Consider the following 24,717-nt stretch of genomic DNA (forward strand, 5'->3'; position numbering starts at 1 on the left):
TGAATTTGAGACCAAAAATAGCTTGAGATTCTTAAGACTAACTTCAACCAGATGTCCGGGGGAGGATGGGTCTCCTGGGGCCACAGCGCTGAGCCGAAGTGCGTGCACTGCCAAATTCCTGCGTGTGACATCGGCCGGCGACCCACGGGGCCGCAGCCAGGGCTGGAACCCAGCTGGAGCACTGAGGTGGCACTCGTGGCCTCTGTGGCCAAGTCCTCCAGTCAGACCAGTGCCTTCACTTGCTGCACCACTGGAGGCCCAAGCATTGGACCTGCAACCTGCGTGAGTACATCTCCTCATGTTCCCCAACAGCCATCAAGATAATTTGTCTCCGTGAGCCTTTGCTTCTGACGCCCAGGGAAGTATCTTTGACTCATTCATCATGTCCTGTAGGTCTGGGAGATGGGACATGAATGCTTCTTTACGTGCTAGCTTGTTCCCTGCTTACACTGCCCTCGGGTGGCATCCTTCCAGTGGGCTTGGTGTCATTGCAGCTGCACTGGGGCTGTTCCACGGGCTGCCAGTAGAAAAGCCCAGGCTTCTTCAGGAGCCCAGTTCTGGTAAGTATGACAGTCCCTCCACTCTTGTAGGCCAAGTGAAAGCTTTGGTCCTATATTTTTGAAGTCATAGAACAGTGCTAAGCTGTAGTAATGACCAGTGTTGAAATACAAGCCACTAATCATCTACCCCTTTGAAACACATGAACAGTTCAGTATTCTTCATCGGTGTAATCCAAATGTAGAGCAAAGCTTGGAGAAGATCAAGGAAGTCCAGAGACCCTCTGCAGGGAGGCTTTACCTAAGCTTTTCATCTTTGAAAAGACCCTTGGTCATAAAAATGACATTTCTGCTCCTTTCAATCTCTAAAATACTTGAAATAAGTTGGGCATACAGTCGTCACAGACCTTACTCCAAGCGTTGTTTTCCACCCATACATCCGTCTTTTCACGTAACCAAGGCTTCGGTAAGATCTTTGCTGTTGCTGCCAAATGACTATGGAAAACTCTAATAGGATACGTAGGTTGTATTAAAACTTAAAGGTGGGCAGAAGATAAGAGACTTCCATTTCCTAGTAAAACTGGTAATGCCACAAAGGAACTAAGAAGAGGAAGTGTGCTACTTCAATAGCTTGTGAGCTGCTTTACCAGAGAAAAGCATAGGAAACTTCAGGTACAACAATTAAATTAATCTTCAAAGCACGTTTGCAATAGAAAGCACTGTACAGCTAGAGATGCTTCTTCTGTAACTATTGCGTAGGTCCTTCTGCCTTATCCAGTTTACCTGCCACTGATAATGTAACAGAAGTTATATGTATCATTGGGGCAAAGCCTTGTGAGAGAAAGCCTTTCCTTCGTAGTCTCACATACCTTATTTTTGTACAGGCTGTTTTCATTTGGGTATCTGGTTCAGGATTCACATGATATTGATTTCAGTCCTGTTTTCCCCCCCTTTACTCACTGATGTGGAGACAGTGATATCTGTCCTCTTAGAAGAAGTAGTAATTTGCTTTTGCTTCAATATGTAAACAAACACTGAAATTATCACGGTTGGTTTCATCCTGCTCCAGTGTCATTTGAGAGTTTTGCTGCTGACCTCGTTGTGAGCAGGATCAGATGAGTCCTTTAGAAGTGCAGCTGATATTTGCATTACTGGAGGAGTGCATCTACAGCTGCTGTGGTAGGCAGAAGGATGATAGGCATCCCTTAGCTGTCGCTGCCACAATAATTGAGATGGGGCATTGGTGGAGTTGGAAAATACGTGTTGGATGTAGCATTGTTGTTCTGACACTCTTTGGCATGGTGCTGCCCTGTGGCAGTTGTGTTCTTGTCCTGCTCCTAAGCTTGGCCCAGGTTGCTAAGCTGGGTTTTGTGTCTTGGAGCCAGGCTTTACAGTGGTGAGGAGTGTTGGGCTTTCCTCATCTTTCCTGTGTTCCCTCCTGGATTGTGAAGGAATTTATATGTTCTAGTTGGGATTTCTTGCGTGGAGTGTCTTGTTGTGGGAGCCTTTTGTGTTTATTCCTTTTCTATGAAAAGTTTCTTGTTTAGTTTTTAATATCACTTTAACTGTTCTCAGGATGGTTGGTCTGAAATTATCCTCTGGTACAGGTCCTCTGATACTGAGGAAATTGTGTCAGATTATTTTAGCCCAGCCCTAAGATGTTACAAGATTATGATTGCCTTTTTAAGGTCCAAGATCAGAGGATCAAGAAAGCAACAAAATCTCCTTAGACTCGTATGTACCTTGAATACCAAGGACGTAAGGGTTTTGCAACAGTCTTTATAGTATTTTTCTAGAAAATCTGCTGCTTTTGCTGTACCACAAGATTGCACTTTCTTACTCTGGACCCAAATAGAAATTCTGCTTGGCCTCCATTGCATAAAATCTTGTGGATACAGCAATTTTAACCAGATACTAAGAGAGAGGAACAGATTTGGAGTCAAATAAACTCAAATTATGAATAGCTGTCAATTATGCAGAAGTAACATAAAAATAAACAGAACAGGATGTCTAACTTGGCTCCCCTTCCTCCTGCTTAACTAAATTGTTATTGTTTCCTGAAATCATGATCAGACTGACACTGGTGTTGCCATTTGGCAATGTGTTATGGTTATGTATTATCTGAAAAAATTAGGCAATTGGGGGGAAAAAAATCAATTGCTGAAGCTGCAAGTTGAAATGGAAGGTTTCTTTGTAGAGGGAGAGAATGGGGAGAATGTGTGATTATCCATCCTGCCTTCCAGAAAAGTTTAATTCTTGTTCAGTTGGTGCGTATCCAGTCTTGATGCTATGTAAAAACATAACTGCTACATCTTTGGTAAGTTTGTATAGTGGTAAGTTGCAGTTTTAAGAACTTAGCAGGTACAGGTGACTTCTCAGTCTCCTGGGGAGAAAACGGCCAGGCTAATGTCCATCCTACCAGGGGACCTGGCGTCAACTGTTTGTTTAATCATTTTTCGCCCCCCAGACTTGTGTTTGAGATGAGATTCTGGGGAGGTTGGTATCAATCCCCACGTGCTCAAGAGATCTTAATAGCCTGCCTTGTCCTCCTAGTTGAGTCCTTTTACAGCTAAGCTGTTACGGAGTAAAAATGGGTGTCATGAGGCAGGGGTTTGGGGTCCAGGTGCTTAAGCAGTCCAAGACAGGATTGCAGGAGTGTGTCTGGGTCTGAGGAGGATGTGGGATTTCACACATCTTTTTGGCATTTTGTGTTGGTTGGCTTGAACTGCCATGTTTAATGAGAGTCCCATTTTTCAGTACCTACCTCTTTAGTGGGAGCAGTACTCCCAGACCTGTGCACTTACCCTAGATCAGCTGGTGTTTGTTATCACTGTCTTTAAGTTCTCTTGTGGAGCTGGGTCATGGCACTGCTTTCTCTACCTGTCCAGGACTGATTTAGAAGCATCTCAGAACACACAGTGTTTATATTTAATTAATACTCATATTTTGTAAGTATTTCCTAAACAGGATCAAGTTTGATTCTGTGTGTTTGTTTATTCAAAAGATAAGCTGCTTTGAACAGAAAAATGTTTTATTCTTGAGACCCAGTAGTAACATGGGGGAAGAAATGAGAGTAAGAACTTGCTAAGAGTCAGTGCTGAGACTTGAAACTTTCCACAAGCACTGCAGAGGAAGCCAGCTGAAGTGGAGCTTTTTCTCTCCCTGAAAAAACGTACAGTGACAATGTTTTCTTTCAAGTACAAATTTTGCAGTATGCAGTTGGGCAAAGATCACTTGAAATTGAATTCAGATAGTCTGCATTGGTCATGACTTCCTTTTTCAAACTATTGCTTATTTTCCTCTATGCTTATTTTGCAGTGATAGATAATGAACCTTTGTTTGTCTTAAATGCCAAAAAAACCCCAACCCTGTCTGTTACAAGAAAACTGTTACAGCCTAATGGATTTAGTGTCCCAAGTAGCAGAGTAAGAACTTCATATCTGTGAGGCACTGATGTAATTGCAAGTGCACTATCTATCTGGAGAAGCTGTAATGTGGGAAATACTTTCTGTGTTATATATTTGGAGGTTACATGCAGAGAAATGCTCAGTTGTCGAGTGCAGCTGGAAGGATTTTCATTACCATGTCTGTCACCAGCAGGCTGCTTCATAAATGCAAAGTGTGGAGCTGGACTTCTCCCTTCCCTCTGGTGACCTCATGCACAAAGCTACCTTGATACCACAGTAATTGGGGTGCAGGGAGAGTCTTGGGGTTTGAAGGGTTTGTCTTCAGCCTATTGCCTCCATTTGGATATATCTATTATGACCAAAACACTATGCTGTTTTCAGTTTTCTTGTCTGAGGGTTACTGAACCAGATGCTCGCTGCCATCCTTACTGCAGGCTTTGTATCGTTTGTACTTTATAACCTGTTCCCTACTGCTTATTCTTCCCATTCATGTTTTGTCTCTAACACAACTCCTCTCAACTCACTCTCTCCTCTCCTCACCTTCCTGTTTATTAATTCTTTCAGTGAACCCCTCTTATCAATTTGGAATTCAAAAAAGGCAGGCTGTCTCCTTCCTGCATGAACTCAGAGCAGCTGCACATCCTTGCTAGTGCTGAATGCTGTTAAATACCAATATCCAGCAGTCATCTGATATGAAAGTGAAATGGGGCAGCTTGGATCAGGAAAAATGCTGGTACCAGAAATCTGGTAAAAAACATCTTGTGCGTTGGTGCTGTGAAAGGCATTTGGTATGTTTAGCTGTTTTTATCTGCCAGATGTTGCCTTCGGAAAACCTGAAGTACCCACTGTATCTTTCTGTGTTCCAGCAGCTCTTTTCCTAGCAGCAGTCCATAGTAATTCCCAGTTTATTATTGGATATTTTTAACCTGTTTAAATATTATTAGAATGCATTAAATTCTTCTGAGTAATTGAGAGACAGTGAATGTGTGGTGCCTCTTGGGCAATGGGGAGTGGGCTGGGATGCTATGAGCAGCAGAGAAATGGATATCAAATGGGAAGAGATTCTTTCCTTTGCAGTGAGGTGGAGGGAATGGTAGTATTTGCTTTTGCCTCACCACTTCAAAGCCACAATTGACCTGGTGAAGAAGGGGACAACAGCTGCTTGAGCAGGTATGTGGGCTACCTCTGCAGTTGTGAAGGCTTGCTGCTGCCAAGGAGAGGTGACCTTGGTAGTCTGGTACCTGCTGGTTAATGGGGGTCCCTGAAAACGGGAGGACTGAAATGCGGAGGGAGTATCTGCGCCTTTCCCACACACACATCCGCATCTAAAGCTTATGTTCTTGCCAATAGTTGTGAGTATTTTTAAAAGGCCAAGTCTAGCAGGACTTGTAAATCCCTGTCAGCTCTTGCTGAACCAAAGTGCTGGAGCCAAAACTGGGGGGGGGGGAGAATAGCGTGGTTGAAATGTGCATAAAAATGAAGGGTGCCAGAGGAGCAGACAGTGTGGAATGACTGGGAGAGCTGATAGGAGTATATAAAAATCTCTCTTAAGCTTTTAAGTGCATGATCTGGAAGTAGGCTACTGGACGACTGTCATCTTTGGTTCCTATGGCTTAAGTAGGGGTTACTGGTTGACCACTGGGAAAGCTAGGATGTAGATCCTTGCCATTCAGTGGCTTGTAATTAGCATGTAGCTGCTATACCATTAGCTTTTGTTTCCTTCTACAGAAATATTTTCCTTTCAAAAATTGATAAACAAAACCATTAAATGCTCTGGCAGAAAAAAAAAAAGTGGGGAAAGCAAAGACAAACCTTGATCTTTCAGACTTATGTGAGTGAAGCAAGTATTTTAAAGGTGCAGTGCCGGGGGGGAAAAATGCATTTGTGAAATGAGCTGGTTGTTGTGTTTCTAAGAGCCTTTGTTAGCTTGCATTTATTTCTACTGTGCAGTGCAGATGATGAAAATTTGTGTGCATTTCCAAAGCAACCCATTTGTTCACTGCAGTGTTCAAGGTCATAACTGTTCTGGGTCTTTCTTGTAAACTTGTTGTTCCTGTTATTGGTATTATTTAGAGCAAGCTGTCTGGCTGATCTGTTTTAGGGGCCTGTCCACAGGACAGCTCTGTCTAATCTCTTCTACCTCCACCCCTCCAGCTGGAGTAAAAATTGATTATAAAAACTGTTACCTGTTACCTGCCCCTGGCCTTTGAGTAAATTATTGAAATTCTGCTCTCCATGTGCACTGCCTCCCTCCAGGTGCTCAGTAGTTGGGACATATCTGAATTAAGTAAACTGCTTAACCTGCTGCAGATTGTTAATGATTTACATTTCTTGATAAATACTCACAAATTGTGTCTTCTTACCAAATACACACAGTGAGCTTTGGAGAAATATACACGATTCACTTGTATTAGATATGACATGTGGAAGAGACTTACTGGACTGTCAGGTCATTCCACCTGGATGTTTTCAGCGTGTTTCAGATACCAGAACAGGAGAGTGGCAGGAGGAACTGCTTGACACAGCAGAACACACATGGGTTTTGAAACCAAGAGTGGCTTTTAGTTTGTGGGAAGCGTATTTCATAGCTTGAGGTAACTGGACGTATCGTCTCAGCCTTTTTGCGTAGTAGCTTAACTGTCTGCAAGGAAAGCTGTTCCTCACCTCCCTGCCCTCTGTGTAAGAAGCAATCCTGTCTGACCTGTGAATAGCTGAGCCAGAATTACAAACTGATTTAATTTTTCAGGCAGTGCTGAACCTGCAAGGCAGCAGGATCAAAAAGAACCCTTCCCTTATTTACTGCCTTTACCCCATCTCAGCTCATTTTTTTTCTATGCCAGATGCTGTGAGCTGATTTTATGCTTTAACTAATAGCACAAGGATTTACTTGCCCGATGGGTGGTCTCTAGCTGTCTTCTACCTTGTATTACCATTTAAAATCTGGTGTCCTCTGCCAAGGTCAGTGATAGATCCAGTCTGCTTCAGTCTGCTGCCATCCTCTGCTTCCAATGGCCCCCGAGTCGTTACTTCAGACACATTTCTTCGCACCGTTGATGCCTATGCTGATAGTTTTCTGCTGGAAGGTGACTTCTCCGAATGAAGTGGTGTAGAACAGGGTGTGTTCATGTGCATGCAACTCCTCTGCAGGTAACTCAGGCCACTGTGAAAATATTACTTAACTCAAAGATCGGTGATGTGTAGTTGTCTTGGTTAACACCAGTTAACCTTTCCTAAAGAGAAACTATACAAATCATCCTCTTGTTACTAGCTTAGTCTCCCTACATCTTTACTCTCCAAATCTTTACTATTCTTTAAAGAGGATTGCCTGATTTATTAATAGTAGTAACAGGCACGGCACCATCCTGACCATGATAGGGATGGGTGGTACAGCGGTTACTCACAGCATACGCTGTCTGTGATGGTGTAGCACAGTGGGTGATGTGCTCTTCGTACCCGCGCATCTGCTGTGCTGCTGTTGTAGGCCAGCTCTGTGGTATGTGCTATAAAATACTTTGCATCTGTTGTAATCTCCATGCCTGTCAGCTGTCGGTGTTCTTTTCTGAGTTCAAGAATCCTTACCTGTCTGAATTTGGGCAGGCTGGTGGGGGAGTTTACTGAAAGGAAGCTCCCTAGTGAGGAACCTCATCTTTATTCAGGATGGGGAAAGCTGATCAGCTTTTTCCAATGATCTTGTACAGTTGCTCAGTAGTTAAATCAGCAATGATGTTGGAAGTCCATGCTTTGAAACTACTCTGTCTGGAATCCCTGATTCCTGTGAATATATAAATATTGACACCTTTATTGTGATCACCATGTCTAATAGCATGACCTAGTAAGAACTTACTACTTTTGAACTTCAGGATGTTGCCTTTTGTAGTAGCTTGGAATAAGATTTCAATGTGAAAGGCTGCAAAACAGAGAAGCAGATTTAGAGCTGATTTTATCTCACGACCTCAAATCTGTTTCTTCCAAGATAATACTGATACTTCCTCTATGAATGGCAGCAGTAAAGATCTCGAGAGTGCAAGCTGAGACAGCATCTGGTCAGGAATTGAAAAGGACTCTTCTTGTAACCCTCTAGAGAAAAATAAGTCAGTAAAGTAAGCTAGTAACAAGGTGCCCGCAGAGAGGTTTTAATAATGTTTGATGCTTTTGCCATGAACTGGAAGCTGTCCCTTATTGCAAAGTAGAAGTTACCTATAAGGCAATGACTAGACAAATGAACTGAAGCTGCTACAGGATTTACTGGTTTGGTGGGTGCGTAGCAGTCATATAAGCGCTGGCTTCCTGTCAGTACACGGTTCCACCAGGTGTCTTTCCAAAGCTGCACTTTAATGTATTGCACCATTTCACACATTCAAATAATGTATTTTTCCATACACAAGGAGAGAGTTGGTCTTGTGTCTTCCCTACGCTTATGAATAGACATGGCTTTCCTGTTGTATCTTCACAAAGAGAAAGTGTGATGTATACCATCAAGGTTTTCCCTGGCATGTGATTGCCTCTGCCTGTTGCTCTCTATCATTTTCTTTCCACCTCTTTTGCCAGGAACATGTGGTTCTGGGATTGCCCCTAGGAGCTGTAGCTGATGAATCCTCTGTTCCCTCCCCTACCAGTGCAGTCTGGGCCAGTTGTCTACTCCAAATTAGCAGATAAGCTGATTGGGTCTGGAGACATGTGAAGAACTGCAGGAGATCATAGTAAGTGTATCATGGAGAGAATCTAATATTGATAAATATACATTTTTCTTTCATAGATATTTTGTAAGTTTCTAAATAATGCCAGTGTGAATAAAAAACGTGCAGCTGAATGCATGAAAAGAAAAGAATGATAATGCTCTTATAATTTAGCAGGTTTGTCTGTGTCTGGATTGCTGCATTTAGTATAGAAGATGCCAGTTCAGACAGGATATTGCCTCACTAGAGGGATTGGAAGACAGGTAAGGAGAACAGGACACAAGAACAGCTTTCCCAAGAGATTGCAAAGATTGATTACCTTAAAGAGGAAGCGTGTAAAAAATGATAGGAATACACACAGCAACTAACCAGTGGAGAATGTAGAGACGACAAAAACTTCTAATCTTGTAAAATACAAGCAAGAGGATGTTCATTGAAATTTGCAGTTAACTACCTTAAAGATGATAGAATAGAATTAGCACAGTATGAAGTTGAATGCTGAAGAATGGGAAAGCTGTAACAAGGCTATATGAAAGGAGTAGCTGGATGTGAAGAGGCAGTGCATGTTTGAGATGGATTATTTTAATAATAAAACCTAAAGTTTAGGTTGTGATATTCAGTCTTGTGGTACAGGTTTGAAGACGGTTATTGTCTTGTGTTGATTTCCATCTCCGTATGCAACCCCCACAAGAATGCAGAGGTGACAAACTGTCTTGTAAGCCCTTGAAATGCCAGATCACCTCTAAATTACAGAGTCAGAGGTTTGGGCTTTGCTGGCACCTCACAAGGCACTCCTCAGTATGTGTGATAAGAAGAAATCTGAGAACCCCTGGCAAGGCACTTCAGGGTTGCAGTTTCTTTGCAGCTGAAGAACAAACCTTTCAGGACGGGGTTGGGTTTGCATTGCTTTGCCCTGCTTTCTCTGTCCCTTTTTGCTGGCACTAAAGCTGCTGGGCTTGCTGCTTTCCTTCCCAGAGAGTACGGTGACTCCCCAGCCAAAGTTGTCCTGCTCGGTTAGAGCAACAGAGTGGATTCTTGCCTCCTCTAGCAGAGCAAAGCAGGTAGGAGTTGGGTTTGTGTGAGGACAGTGAAAATATCTCTGAGTCACGCTGCCCTGAGAGGAAAACAGCAATGAGCAGAAAAGCTGAGGGAACATTTTATCACCCGTGAATCATTGTTCAAGTTCATTGGTAAACTGGAGGAACTGGAAATGGGTTTCCCCTGCAGAAGGTCCTTGATGCCTCAAGGGGAGCATTTCCAGAGTCATCTTGCCATGGTGCAGAGCACGCAAATACGTTCCAAGTAGATGTGTTTGCTGTCTCTGGAAAAACAGTGCCATAATTGTTCATCAGTATTGAAAAACAAAAGCCTATCTGTTCTTAGAGAGGATGTTTCAATAAGCCTTCAGCATCTGCTGACGCATATGACCAGCTGATTGTCCTATTTTTTTTTTTTGGCTAAGGAACTTACCTATACCATACATGTATGAGGGTTGGGTCGAGTTTTGGTTTGGGTTTGTTTGGTGGGTTTGGTTGGTTGTTTTTTTGTTTGTTTCTCCCCCCCCCCCCCCCCCCCCCCCCCCCCCCCCGACCTCCCAGAACAAAACCAGAGAAACAATTAATTAAAGTGAAAGTTGATATAGCAACAGAAATAAATCTGCAAATTGAGAGGTAATGCACTTTACGGGAACTACATGAATGTTAGAACTTAGCAGCTGCTTGCTTGGGAAGGGGTTCATTTGCACTGGGATATGATTGATGGTCTTCTCAAAATCCAAGAAACACAGGTTTTCCCCTACAATTTTGTGTTGTATGAATTAAATGTTAGGTGTTTTCTGACTGAATGTGGTAAGTATACTGTCAGGGGAAAATAACGCTTTTACAGGTTGTGCGTGCTCTTGTCTTTTTGCAGCTAGGACCCTATTTTCCTTACACTAGGATTCTCAGATATCTGCAATGAATGGCAATATTCTGTTTAATACATCAAATATCCTCCAAGAAACAGTGAAGTAGTTTATGATTTAATTTAGTCTTTTGCAATGGATGATGCAGGTGACTTACATCCAGAAATTAAAATGCTGAGAGAGAGCATCATCCTATGGCTGTGGAAGTGTGGGTTCCTTCCCCTGCAGTAAAGGCATAATTGACTAGATGCTGCACTGTATAGTTAACTAAGGAAAATATTTGTATGAAAAATAAATTGAGGCCTAAGGGTATGACTGTTTGAGCCAGGAGCTCTCGTCTTCCTCCGTATCCCTTTATTACTTGCAAACGTTCTTCTTCTGCGTTCATCTCTCCTCCTGCTGTTTTCTTACTCGTGCCATGGTATCATTTCAGAGCAGAATGGGAAAGAAGAGTAAAACTGAGGAAATTTTCTGCTCCAGCATACTAGCATTTATGTTTGTTGTAAATTCTACCTAGGGACTTAATTTAGTGCTTGGGATCAAATATCAATCTTTTTCTGTAAATTAACCTATATATGAATATAATTTCTTAGAAATGTTATGCTGATGGTATATATATGTTGAAAATGGGTATGTCCAGCTTTCACTTCATAGATTTAAAAGCGAATTCATTACTCAACAGATAAAAAAGTAAGCTTACATTTTTATGCAGAGTGAAGCGTGTGTAACTTAAAAATGATCACTAACTTAGTTGATAGCCTGTAGCAGCTTTGTGGCGGGGGAAGAAGTGTTGTGTTCTGCTGGACAGATGTTCCTACCAGGCAGCTGGAAGCGGGCTGGTGACCTGGTAGGTTCTTGTTCTTTGCCTTTGTTATGTGGACAACTTAGAGAGGAGCTGGAGGTTTGCTTTCTTGCAAATCATGGATCTGCTAGGTATTTTTAGCATGGTTCCACTGAGTCACTTATTGCATAGCAGGCCTGTATTTTAATCTAATTAGGACCTTTCTAATAACTTCCATGACTGAAACATTTGAATGTGGGAAGGGGGTGAAAGTAATTGGATTGCAATAATTAAATCATCCAATGCCATTACCTTCAAAAGGTTGTGTGTTTATGCTTCCCAAATGCAAACAGGAATCGATCAGTACAAGCACCAAAGCTGCATCTGTTCTGGAAGGGAAATCATTTGGTAGGGTGTGGGTGGGGGAGGTCTGTGGGATGGAGACCATTTTGTTACACCAAAGCTCTGTAAGGAAGACTGATGCACAGATCTTAATGAGGGAGTTAATTTTGAAACTTTGCTTGAAAAAAATCCTAGTGTGATATAACACTTGTTTAATAATTTCCAAAGCTGTAGGCTGATGCTCACTGAGAACTCCAGCCCTGCATTTACCTGCATTTGCAGATAAAATTAGATTCCCTACAGCATTTATGCTGGAAGGTGGTGTAGTTGCTGCACTGCTTCATGTGATACATGATGAGCAGTGCTTTTGTGGAGCTGCTGAAGACCTGAGGCAGCTTGGCTCTCTGAACCTTGTGTTAGTAACCTCAAGGTAACACAATATTTTTCTGTGGTTGTGACTTCTGGTTCATTTTTGGTCTCTTGTTACTTGCCTGAAGTTTCTGCAGTGGAAACTGGTCAGAATCTTGATTTTGGTCCAGTGCCTGAACAGCAGAGCATGCATTGCTTCCAGGCATATGTGCTCGGGTAACTGGAAAAATCACTGAACTGCATTGCTCATTGTCCAGAAAACTGAAAAATGGGTGGAAACTGTTTCACAGCTGAGTAGTAAACTTGTCATGTCACTATCATTTTTTTTGAGTCATAAAAATCCATTTCTCCTGAGAGTGTCTCCTATGAATCTTTGTTTTCTAGTCACTTCCCACAAAATACCCGAAAAGCCTTCTATGTAAACCAAAAATGTGTTAAATAAAGTGGTGTCTCTTTCTCTTAGGTCTTAGTACCACTGAGGGTTATAACAGTTTTTCCCAGACAAACCCATGCAATTCTATAGCTGCATATAACCTACCAAAATTTTGTCATTTTTCCTATTATGCAATATGCATTTGCATTTAGTTTACAGCAGCATGAATTAAATGGGGAAATACCTTGTAAAGCGTGGTTTGAGTTAGGATATTGTGTAGGCTTTGTGTAAAAAAAAAAAAAAAAAAAAAAAAAAAAAAATTCCTGCCTTTTGGTCTGTCTGCCTGCTTGCTTGGCGTACGGTTTTGTGCAGTGCTTTTTCTGAAGATAGGTGGTAAATGTACAGTACTTCAAGTTCACAGTTTCTTCCCTAGTGTACCTTTGCACTGAGCTTCATTCCAAGACTTTTCCACTGCATTCCTCCTAAGCAGAAAGGAACTAGTAAAGTGCTCTGTGAGATCATTAACCTCTGAGCTTAGTTTGCACAACCTTTAGTAGCTCATTCCCTGTCTTCTCTGGAGGTGTTGGTTCCAAATGAGATTATTCATGATCAAAAGTTTTATATAACATGTATACTTTAATTTTTGTAGAATCCAGGGTCTTGCTGGAGTCTATGGCAGGAAACTATACTTGTGACTCTGAGAACGGATGAGACAAGAGACATTCGCAAGGGAGGATTATGAAGGAGAGCAAATAAGACTAGTTAGATTTAATAAGCAGAATCATTAACGGTAGCAAAAATCAGATTTGTTGCCACCAACTGATGGTCAAAAAAGCCGATCAGTGAACCTCCTTGTGCATTTCTCCCCTCCTCTGCACCAGGCTGCAGAGTTGCTCCTGAGGTCCTTGTTCAGCATCAGGTGGGTGCCTGCACTTTAAATTCTGCATCTGGCGTTGTTGTTGTGTGGCACCATGTTTCTCTGGAGCTTCTGAGCTTTGCGCATGAGGGTTGCTGGACTGGCGGTAATAGCGGCGTTTTGGATACAACGGTAGGATGTCAAAGGTGTTGGCTATTGGGAGCTGGCCCAGCTTCCTCTTGAAGCCAGACCTTACTGCTCCTGTGGCTTTGTTGCAGGGCTTGAGGCGTACAGAGTAAAGAGTGCAATTATTGCTCAAAAGGCTTTTATTTTATAGGAAGCCCAATGCTTAAGCTACAGACCGAGGTTACAATGAAGATATTGTATCTTCTAGAAATGCCATTATGTAGTTGCTGCTAAGAGACAACCTCTCTAAAACAGCCCTGAAATAAACCCCATTCTTCGAAACGCTTTAATCTTTTCCCCACGCATTGTCACCCTTTCCTGAACTAGTAGCTCTTGCACTTCATTTTAGAAACTGAACCTGCCCCTTTGTAATATGAGAGGACCTATAACATCCACAGTGATATGTAGCTGGACACTGTCTCATAGTCTTGGAAAGAGTCCAGTGGGTAAACCCTTGATTAGTTTGGTTTAAATCGCACATTTGTTCATCAAAACCAGTGAAAACGAGGTAAAACCTGGAATGTGCCCCAAAATCATAGTGTTTATGAGGAAGAGTTGTGTGATGGGCTTTGTAGGGACTAGCATGGGTGAACCTGAGAGACACAGTCATGCACTTCCCTGGGTCTTTGGGACTGGGTTGGCGTGGGGGGGGTGGAAGTGTTGGTGGGTTGGTTTGGTTTTGTTTTGGGTTTTTTTCAGGACATAGGATGAGGACCTGTTAGATAAAGTCCTCTTGCTGCCTGAGGTTTTGGTACTCTGCTATTAAATTTCTTTTTGTTTTCCCTGAAACACAGGCTGGCTCAGAAATCAGTTCTGGTTTTGACTTTTGCTTTCATGTATTTTCTTTCAAAATTTATCAGAGGAACAAAACTCCTCATCACTGGTTCCAGTACACTGACAGTGGTTCATGAGCTGCCACTAAACATGAAAGATCTTTTATTCTTTCAGAAAATCCCAGTAGCAGCTCATGTCATTAATTGGTGGGAGCCAGAATCTCTTCATATGTCTTGCCCACAAAAGTCCCTGGAGAAGTTGGGGGGTTTATAGTACTGTGGTATCTTTAATGCAATTGTTAAATGACAATGTCTCTCTGTTAAAGACAGTAAAACTGTCAATGCTGTACTTGTACTTCAAATACTACTATTGTCATGTTTATTTAATGACAGCAGATAAAGCTTTTGCTGTTTCCAATGCAGATGTTTAGTTTCCAGAGAGATACGGCTTTTGAATACCTCTGAATTGTCTATTATTGGATATTTAGGAACAGGTGGAGTCTTTAAATTTTTTGTTTCAACACTAAAGAAGGCTTCAATATATTGATGGTGAGAATATGTGCTAATACTCCGTGAGGTATGCCTGAAACCTCACAGACTGCACTAACCCTGAAAATAGTATTATCCTAATCTCTTTTCTTTCATTCTGTCAATTAAGTAGCTAGATGAGCATTTTAAAGAATTTTCCAGAATAGTTTAGTGTCTTCCTTTTCCTATTTGGAAACTGTTCTGTAACTGTGTTCAGTCATTTCTGTGGTTAGAACAGCTGACAGAAGGGGACGTCTTTATTTTTAACCCTGTAATGTCATTTGCACTGGTGACCTACCTCCCTTTCCCAAGGAGCAGTAACACGCATAGGGCAGGCGTTGATCTCTGGATGAGCCTGATATGACTTTAGAAAGTGGCGGATGAAAGTACCAGATGCTCACTACAAATAGGAATAAAACTCATTTCACACCTTGTACTGGGTTTGATGCTTACTCCTCTTGGTCCCTTAGCAAGACAGGAGATCAAAACAATCCACAATATATGGTCCAAGGTATAAACAATAATGAGGATTATGTTAAAATGCCATTAAAACCATTTCCTGAAGCCCAAGAAGACCTCCAAAATATTGTAGTAAATTGTATGTGTTGAGGGTTGCCTCTGCTCTGTTATACAGCGGGCATATGCCTGGGGCATGAAGGTGACGGTGTGTTACACAAGTGCATCTCAGCGAAGAGCAATGTTTAAAAAGGCAGGAGTAAGGAAGGAAAAAGTTCACAAACAGGAGAGCAAGGATCTGTTATGGGAAAATGATATATCGTATTTCTTCACTCACACTGTGCCACTAGAACTGGTGGTTTTATGGATATTCTGGAGAAGCGGAGTGGAATAGGGATAACCTGTTTCTCGAGGTAATGGTGGTGTTGGATCTCCCTACAACAGAGTTCACAGTATTGCAACATGCAAACATCTTGGGACAATGCTTAGACACGTCTAGTATGTCTGTACTGTATGCAACACCAGTATTTGTCTTTTGCCTTAATTTCACACAAGGCACCAAGGAGAAAAGACAAGAGCTCTGTCTATGAGTCAAAGAGACTTGATTCCAGAGGTCCAAGCGACACTGAGTTTTCCAGCAGTGAGATGATTGCTCAGGCCAGCCTAGGGATCGAGTAGAGAATCTTGTATCCAGCCCGGCAGCACTGTGCAGACTTTTGTGGAGCATACTGCAACCTAAATGCACAAACTAGAATTTGTTTGAGCAAAACGTCTTTATCAGAAGGAAGGTACATGGCACATACCACTGATTGAGTAGGTTTCTGTAGCTGGTGAAGCGCAGAGCTGCCGTGCCAAGGTGGATGTGCTGCTGCTGACATAGGCACCTCGGTGAGGAGTAGGTGCTCAGATGAAGCCTACCTCCTGCTCAGCCTAGCAGTGCATTCGAGACCTGCTGGTACAACCACAGCCACCTGGACTTGAGGCATGTACTCTTGAGCTTAATAGAGAGAAGTCATTTTTCTTTTAAAATACACATTTTTCACATCCCCTTAATATATGAAGACATAGCCTGTCTTTTGTGTGGCAGAATTATTTGTGTATAGCCTGTCTCATTTAAAAAGAAATCATCTCTGTTATGAAAAGGCTAGAAGAGTATCCATCAATTGGACAGGTTCTAAAAATCTTTCCAAGCCAATTCACTGGCAACAAAAGGAAGGGACAACTATTTTCCATGGTGATGCAGACTGAATCACTCTAGAGCAGTTGAAGAATGGATCCTGACCTGGGTGGGTGTTGTGTTTAAGTCCAGTAACCATGCAATCAGCAAGTACTCTTCATGCTATATATCCATAAAAAAGCTTATTTTCATTCATGCTTGGTTTTTTCTTTGCATTCTTTAGAAGCTTCAGAAGCTCTGGGTTTCACATCTAGTGGGTAGTATTGTGTGAAGAAGTATACAAAAATGTGCAGAACTGCAGCTGAACAAAAGACGCTCTCTTCCAAGAGCATTTGGCTTCTCCCAAGTTCAGTTGTTGGCGCAATTTGTTCTTTAGCCCAAATCTACTTTGAGAAAAAGTTATCCAGAAAAGTTTAATGAACTGAGATCAGTTTTTCTTTTTCAATAAAATGCCTTACCTAATTCAGTGATCTTAAGAGAAGAAAATCATGAGTCGTCATTTTCTGACATAAGGAAGAATTTTTACACTTCTACATCAGCTTATACATAGATATTGGAACTTTATAATGCTTAACATAACTTTTAAATGCTTGTTTTAAAGATGTGCATGGTAATCATCCTTAATATGAAAATAAATTGTTTATAAGATCTTTTGTTTTCCTCTATTTAAAATGGTTTTACTGGAGAGAGAAGTGTTTCTGTGATGAGTTAGTTAAACTGACTTGCTGGTTATGTTCCCTTTCACACACCTTAGAGTTAGGTAATATCTTTTCATAGTCTTTTTATTCTTAGAATGCTTTGTTTCTCATTTTGCATGAATTAGTCATTGAGTGGAAATACATTTGACTACATAAAGAAATGAGCATACTGTGTACCTACAGAAGAGGCCTACACTAGTAACAGTAGTTTCACTCTTAACTAGGAACTTCCACCAGGTTTTTTGTTTGTGTTTTTTTCTCTAAGCCTAAGCAGAAAATATTTTTTGTTTCAATATCATTCATCTAACAGTCTTAACATTGACATAATTGTCAAATTAATTAGTAAGTCTGCGGTGGGTACAGTTTAAAAAACAACAACAAAAACAACCCAAAGCATTGAAATTATTGCCATTTTTTCAAATAAAATTGATTTTTATTTCCTCCGGCTTTTGAAAGATCTTTTCTTGTACACAGTATTTTTTAACAAGCTGAATTATCTGTAAGATGTTGTACTGGACTTACTATTTGCCAGAGTCTTAAAGTAGAGAGGAGAGGCAAACTTGTGGAAGCCTGGGAGTTTTGAAACCGGTAACACTGACTATACAGATTGGGGTGGTCAAGAAAGACAAGTCTCTCACAGGATATAGGTGCACCTCCTCAGGGCTGTTTCATATTGATTTTTTTTTTCAGCTCCCCGTGATTCATCCCACTATTTTTTTGTGCACACTCATTCATTTCCACAATAACTTCAGTTGTTGAGGATAAACATGTTAGAGCTTGCCTGGTAGGGAAACAGAGCATCTGATCTGCTTTGAGAATTACAGTGACCACCTTCTTAGCAAAGGTGGACCCAAAGGTTTTGGACCCTGTCCCAAACCTGGAGTACAGCCCCGTGACTGTGGACATCTTCCCAGACCTGTGCGCTGAGGTCCAGATGCAGAGTGCCGCTCTGACAATAGTTATGGTTACCTACAGGATTTGGCCCTCTCGCTACAGAAAATAGGATAGCGTTGTTATTAGCTGATCAATTGTCCCTGAAAAAGTATTGGTGGTTTTGCTTCAGATCTGCTGAAGAGCTGCTGATGTGTTTATTGCAAAAAAAGGCCAGTAGGCTTAGGAGGTAATTATACTGAATTTTGTGTGTTTTGAGTAATTTGTGAAAGCTTTCTAACTGTGGGACTTGCTGACCCAGGGAAATGTTAGTTTTTAGAGCAACATTACTGTGTCGAAGTGTACACATGAGACGTTTCTAAAATGATGCAGCTTGTGTAGTGCCCAAATACACAGGTCTCTGAATTATTTGCTAGAAAATGAGTTTGGATGCAGGGCAGGATGAGCAGAAGCCTGATTTTGGATGTATGCAATCTGGGAACACATAGTGGTGCAGCCCTTAACTTGACATTTGCAGGATAGATAACTAGTTCTTGAACTGCTTTATTATGTTGTACAGCATTTATGTTCAGACTCGATTTGCGTGTGTAATGTCTTATAGTGTATTATATTAATGCATTGCTCTAAACTTTTGCTGACTAAAAAGGGCTGAAATCTGCTTTCCCATGAAAATGATGTAATAGTAGGAATGACTGTGTTGTCTTCTCCATAAGCTATGTTTCCACGTTTCGTGAACGGCAAAGAACTATTCTTGCTTGGCTTTTTTTTCCTTAATACTATCAAGTGCAAGTTGTAGATTTGCTACAGGAAAATAAGGCTTATGTTTAACAATAGTTTTTTAAGTCTCTCTTGTATCTACCATTGCATGCTAACTTTGGTGGAAAAGACTAAATAGAAGTGGGTGATGGGTTGAAATCTATTGTGCTACACTAACATGATGCTGTTTTGGATAACTGAATTTTCTAGAGAAGGTTAATACGTTGGGTGTAAATCACTAAAGCATGGAATACAGTATTTTATGGAGAGTTTACCAGTTAAAATTAGAGATTATAAGGATTTGAGGATTTGAGGAACAGTAAGGCAAGTAAGTTGGCTGTAACTTAGATGACAGTGAGCATCTCATGCAGGAACAAGCAGGAGATTACTGGTTGCCTGCTGCTTTAACTGGTGACACTGTTACTAGGCATGTTTTAATGTAATTAGCTGATGAACTAAAGTTAAGAGAGAGCTTCAGTTAGGGTCTTCAGAGATTGGACCAAAACAAGTGAATGACAATGAGGACTGAAATAATAAATATTTAATGACCCAGATGGTACATCAGTCCAGATCCTCCGCTTGGGAAACAAGCAATAAGCGTCTCAAGTGTGTGAAGGGCACAGCTTGAGTGACAGGGAGCTGCTGGTATGATATGATTATAAGAAAGAAAAAGTAATCCTGAGATATATCGGAAGGCCTTCTAGCAGAGAGGAAACCACTGCTGTGTTTGTAGGAAGGCCTGGAGCACTGCGTGGTTCAAGGTGCCTCTATTCAAGGATGGCAACTCCAAACTGATGGGGCAGAGGAGGGCTTCAAGGCTGCCTGTTGCCTTGATCATCCTCTTCAGAGGAGGATTAGAGTTTAGCTTCTTCAGCCTAATGCTCAATGGGCATGTGATAGCACTCTGAGTGTACTGAGGAGCAGGGAAGGTGCTGAAGCTGAAGAGCTCATTGTGGCGCAAATGGACATAATCTTAGTAAATAGAAGCTGACAATCTCGGAACCTCATTCCTTTGCTTAGAGGTTTTCCTGAAACGGAACAACAGAGCAAGAGGTGGCAGATAGACCAAGGTCTACCCTGAGAGCAGGGGGAGGACTTCTGCAGGGGACTGAACGGGCTGATACAGGAGTGTTTTCCTGGGCTATGTAGGGTGTCCCAAATCCTCATGTGAGGCGTTGAACGAACAGTCATGTTCCAGTCCTTGGGAAAGGCAAGGAACAAAAAGCCATAGCAGTTTCCAAATACTGTTGTGGTGTGTTCAGCCAAGATGTTGATTACTACATGGAACCAAGGAATGGGCTACCTAACCTATAGAGGTTAATCTGAGGTTGATGTATAAGGCTGCTGTAGGATTTTGCATGTTTGTTTTCCCTCTCAGGAAAATAAACTAATTTTGAAGAAGGTCTCTTGTATTCATTGTCACCACTTTGTTTTTGTTCATGGTTACTTTTTCATTCTTCCTCACGTGCGTGTTGTGTTTTTTCTTTCATAGAACAGTTCGTGTCTGGCTGAAGAGGGATAGTGGGCAGTACTGGCCAAGCATATACCATGCAATGCCATGTAAGTATAAGGAGATGTTCGCTATCTACTGTGTATTTGCAAAATGGCTTTTCTGGTTTTGATGAAGCTTCATGTTTATGATCATTTGTAAGCTTACCACTCCATTTTAAATATTATTCTTGAACAATCCTTGTGGTTTCTGTGAAGCTTTACCAAGTTGCATGCTAATGCTTCTGAGAGGCATCAGGGATTACAGCACCATAAAGGATACAGATATGCTAGCGAGGGATGAGCATTTAATGCAAACATAGATTAAAAAATGTGGGAGCTCAAAATGTAGTCTTGCATTCTGCCACTAATGGAGTCCATAAAGCTTTGTAAGTCTCCAGTATAAATCACTCTGCCCTTCCTACTGCATGTGCTCAGTCCATTAGAGTGCAATGGTAAATGGTTTTATTTGGTAAGAACTTAATATCCTGTGGCAGCTAATATGATGGAGAGGATACTAGACAGGGAAGGCAGCTCTTCCAGTGAAGAAGCAGAATCATTTTACCCCTGCAATTAAATGTGGAAAACCAAATCTCCCTGATGGATCCCTCCAGTATGATCTGCTGTATGTCTCCTCTCCCAAAGAGAGTGTTAATGCTTTAAAAAAACCTGCAGATAGATGTCTATTTTTCCAAGAGGCAGTTGAAGAAATCACAGCCCTAGCTGTGTGTCATAACCCCTGTGTTGAGTGCAGGAGTTATAACTCCGCAGGTCACCAGCAGCAGGGGTATGTGGATGCTCCTCAGTCAGCTTCAGATATGCTGGGTTAGCCTGTCTTTGGAAAGCTTATGAAGCTGACCTTAATTTAAATCCACAGACTGGGGAGCATTTATCAAGTCCCATGAAGGTATTCTTACTGTCTGGAGACAGAATTAGTTTAAGACAGCTAGATTTGGAAGAGACATCTGTCTCCATGATACGTAAAATATTTAATAGATGTAAGTTTTAGTACCATAACATCAACTTGGGACCCTAGAGGGGCCATGGTGTTTGACTGCCTGCTCTAAGAAAGTGTTGATTTGGTAGAGAGGAGGATTCCTCTTCTTCCTTTGGTGATGGACTAGCTCATAAGAATACGTCAAGCCTCAAAGGTACTTTCTGCTTAAGATTTTGCACAAAAAGGTGTTGGAAATGAGCTACTGATGTGGCAGTCTGTGGACCTCCGTCACAATCACTAGCAGTGGCCTGAGTTCCCTTGACCCATCCCAAGAGGTTTGCTTTCCCCAGTCAAACTGCTATGAAATGGCTATTCTAGCAGTTTGGCGTTGATACTTCTCTTTTTCCATGTGGTGTTTTTGCATACATTTGCATTTTTAAATCTTGTTAGGTTCTCCTCTAGTCTTAGCAAGGCTGCATTATTGCCAGGAATAACAGCTTCACTGGAAGTGATCCACTCAAAGGGGGGACTATTTTAAAGCGCCTTCATAAATTTGAACACCTGACACTGCTCCTTCACTTGGAAGGCTGGTAAGCTTTTTAGCCATGAGATATTAAAATTTTGCTGTGTTATTCACCAATTTCAAGAATGATCAGGTATAATTAATGACTGGAGCAATGCCAATTACGTTGTTATCAGCCATGGCTTTAAGCTTGGAAATTGTAGGAAGGGCTCTGAGTCAGTCTCTGCACAAGTCTGGACTTTACTGGAAATGATCGTTTTGTCTGTGTCTATGTGGATCACCTTTTTGGATGGTCCTCTGCTTTAGGTTCATACTGGGTTTTGTTGTTTAGAGAACGACTGCCCAGAGGTTCTTTATGTAAAAAGGCAGTAGGCATGATGGTGCCTTTGTGCAGCTTAGCAAGCTGCGAGTGGCAGTCCAACCTATAGATACCCCGTTGGCATGACTCGTGACTTTGATTATGGTGGTGCATGATGTACGCCATTTTATGATTTGATATCAGTTAGCCCTATTAACTGAGTCTGTGCCTTGGGTACTCTGGGAGATGAGGAGGAAGAGGAGCTGGGCCGAGTCAGCCATCTGCTTTGTTCAAGCTCTGCACCCAAATGGGGCCATCAGTGTATTCTGAATATGAAATCCATTAAATACCTGGAAAAAAAGATCAAGATTGTAGATCTCTTCTGAGTAGGGACACTTGCTGCTGTTTAGAGGTGGGATTTCCCCAATTACAAAGTTTTATGCCCTGCCTATGGGTGTTTCTGTGGTTGGAAAATTCTGGACAACATGGTGGCCACATTTTTGATCATCTCCTCTAGCCAATGAGAAAGAAAGAGCTGAGACTATTATACACACTGTAATTTTGTCAGTAAGGCAAAAAGGTAAGCTGGAAACCTGGCTAACGTGCCTCCTTCACACCAGCGTTGTCTCAACAACTCTATTAACAGCAGACCTCTGATGAACATATTAACCCTCCTCATGGTTAGATGTGTACCCTTGGTTATACATGTGTAACAGGTTATAGAGGTGTAACCATGGTTAGATGTGTGAGTTTTGGGTAGTGTCTGTACAGGAGAAAAAAACCCAACTTAGTAGACACAAAAAAGGGAAAGCAATTTTGGTCAAGAGAAGTAAGCTTTTGCCAAAAAAAAAAAAAAAAAAAGCCACCCCAAAAGACCCAAACCCAACCAAACAAAAACATCTCACAGATGTGGAACGGAGTAAAGGCTTTATTGTAGTGAGCAACAGTGGAGTATCCAGTCTTTGAGGCAGATAATACACTGTCTGTCTTATGATGGTTTTCATAGCTAACACTTTGCTTTGAATGGGAGGGTAAAAAAAACTGCAAAGCAAAACATGCTCCTTCAGTCTTAAACTATGCCACTTTTAGGCACTTCAAGGGGGGGGGGATGTCCCTGAAACTGCAAGGACAAAGTTTGTATTTCTCTTCTGCTTCTGCCAGCCTCTAATAGAGGTGACACACTGTTGAGAGCATGAAGTATATAATTGGGCTTTTCCTCCATAATTCATTTTCCAAAGGCTAAAATCAGTGTGTATTTGCCCTGTATTTAAGATAAAGACTACAGCCGGACTTCTGCATCAGGAATATTCTGCCTGTCCTCTGTAAAGTATCTGAATGTCATCTTATTTTCACTAAAGTGTAAGCTGCTGCAGTCTTGTTACAACTGGCATCACTTTAACTACATTAGTGTAGCTAGTGTGGATATAATTTTAGTGCTGACATAATGATTTTTCCAAGAGCACGTGTTACTGAAGAATTCCCTTAGGAAAATGATTATAGCAAAATAAGTATCTTTATACTGCTATGACTGTGTACACACAGGTCTGGAATTTAGAAGTGACTTTTTTTGTAATCAGTGCGTGTCAAGCAGTTGCTTGCACCTTTTATGTCTGAAGTGTTTTAGGCTATTTGGGAAAAGCATACTTCAAATAGCTAATTTACCTGAGAGTTTTTCTCTGCGAGCTGTTCATTGCCTTCAGAGTTACTAGAAGCTCTTTCAATGTACGCACAGTGTCTAGCGTTTGAAAGCTGACATGTGGAATACGCCCGTTCTGGCATTAAGTGCCTTTAAAAGGATTTGATGTTTATTCTGCTTAGAATTGCCTTTTTTTCTGTCTGTTTTTCCTGCAACTGTCTTATTCTGCTACAACGCTAGAAGCCTCAATATAATAGTAAAGCACCACCATCCAAAGGGACAATTCGAGTTTGCCTTTTCTGAGGGAGAGATGTGGGAAGGAGCAATTTTGTCGCTGTTAGTAGCCCTAATTTAAGTGTTTCCTTTCTGGCAATTTCCTTGAACTGAAGCCTTTTCTTTGATTTAATTCAGTCAGCCCTTCCAGGAAAGAAATAAATTGAGATGCCTGCCTGGATGTGGGTCTGGTAGGCTTTCTGCTTGCCATTGGTTGTTGGGAGTCAATACTCTATGTAGAACAAGTTTTGTTAAACAGTCAGCATAGACTCTCCTTCATATAGTTTTCTTGCTAACTAAACTGTTGAGGAAGGTTTGCTGAGCTATGGACTGTTTAATCCTAGGTGAGACATTACACAAATTGAGAATATACCAGATATACAGTACTGCAAAAAAGAGGACTCCAAGCTTGTTAGTAACAAAAACACTGCGAATAATCACAATGGAGAGTGGAAATCGGGAGAGGGGAAAAAAGCACAACTAAAAGCACATCTGACTGTACTCTATATTTATCACAAGAATAAGTTTTAAAAACCACTCTTATCACTATCGAAGGAGCAAGAATGCCTGCCCCCCTAGCTGCAGTTGGCAGTTGCTGCTGAAAAATAATTCCTGAAGGTTTCTTTTGGGACAGCAGGACTTCTAGCTGTGTGCTGCTGTGTTGAGCAGTAAAAACAATCCCTGCCTTTTGAATGCAACTTCACAATTTCTCAGTTAAACCAAGCAGAGCTCTTGAATTCTTGCAAGAAAATTCTGGTTTTACCCTTGATGCGAAACTTGCCTGATCCTCGAGGGAGTGTAGTATGACTGACTTGTGTGCAATTTAAGAGTATATCCTGATGTTTACTAGAGTAATAGTGATACAATAAAACAATGGCTAGTTTTCGATAAAA

The 24,717-nt window shown here is 41.4% G+C and overlaps 1 protein-coding gene across 2 annotated transcripts in view; it reads left to right on the top strand.

Moving 5' to 3' along the window:
* The window catches only part of WDFY2 (WD repeat and FYVE domain containing 2), a 75,284-nt gene that overhangs the window by 13,537 nt on the left and 37,030 nt on the right, over positions 1-24,717 (top strand). For both annotated transcript variants that reach the window (XR_011327952.1, XM_069802753.1), the window contains exon 2: positions 20,162-20,229. Coding sequence is in view for 1 of the 2 variants with exons in the window: in XM_069802753.1 (XP_069658854.1) it covers positions 20,162-20,229 (68 nt within the window). In the remaining variant the exon portion in view is untranslated. The remainder of the gene's footprint in view (positions 1-20,161; positions 20,230-24,717) is intronic.

The sequence above is a fragment of the Haliaeetus albicilla genome, chromosome 15, assembly GCF_947461875.1.
Source record: "Haliaeetus albicilla chromosome 15, bHalAlb1.1, whole genome shotgun sequence".
Lineage (NCBI taxonomy): Eukaryota > Metazoa > Chordata > Aves > Accipitriformes > Accipitridae > Haliaeetus > Haliaeetus albicilla.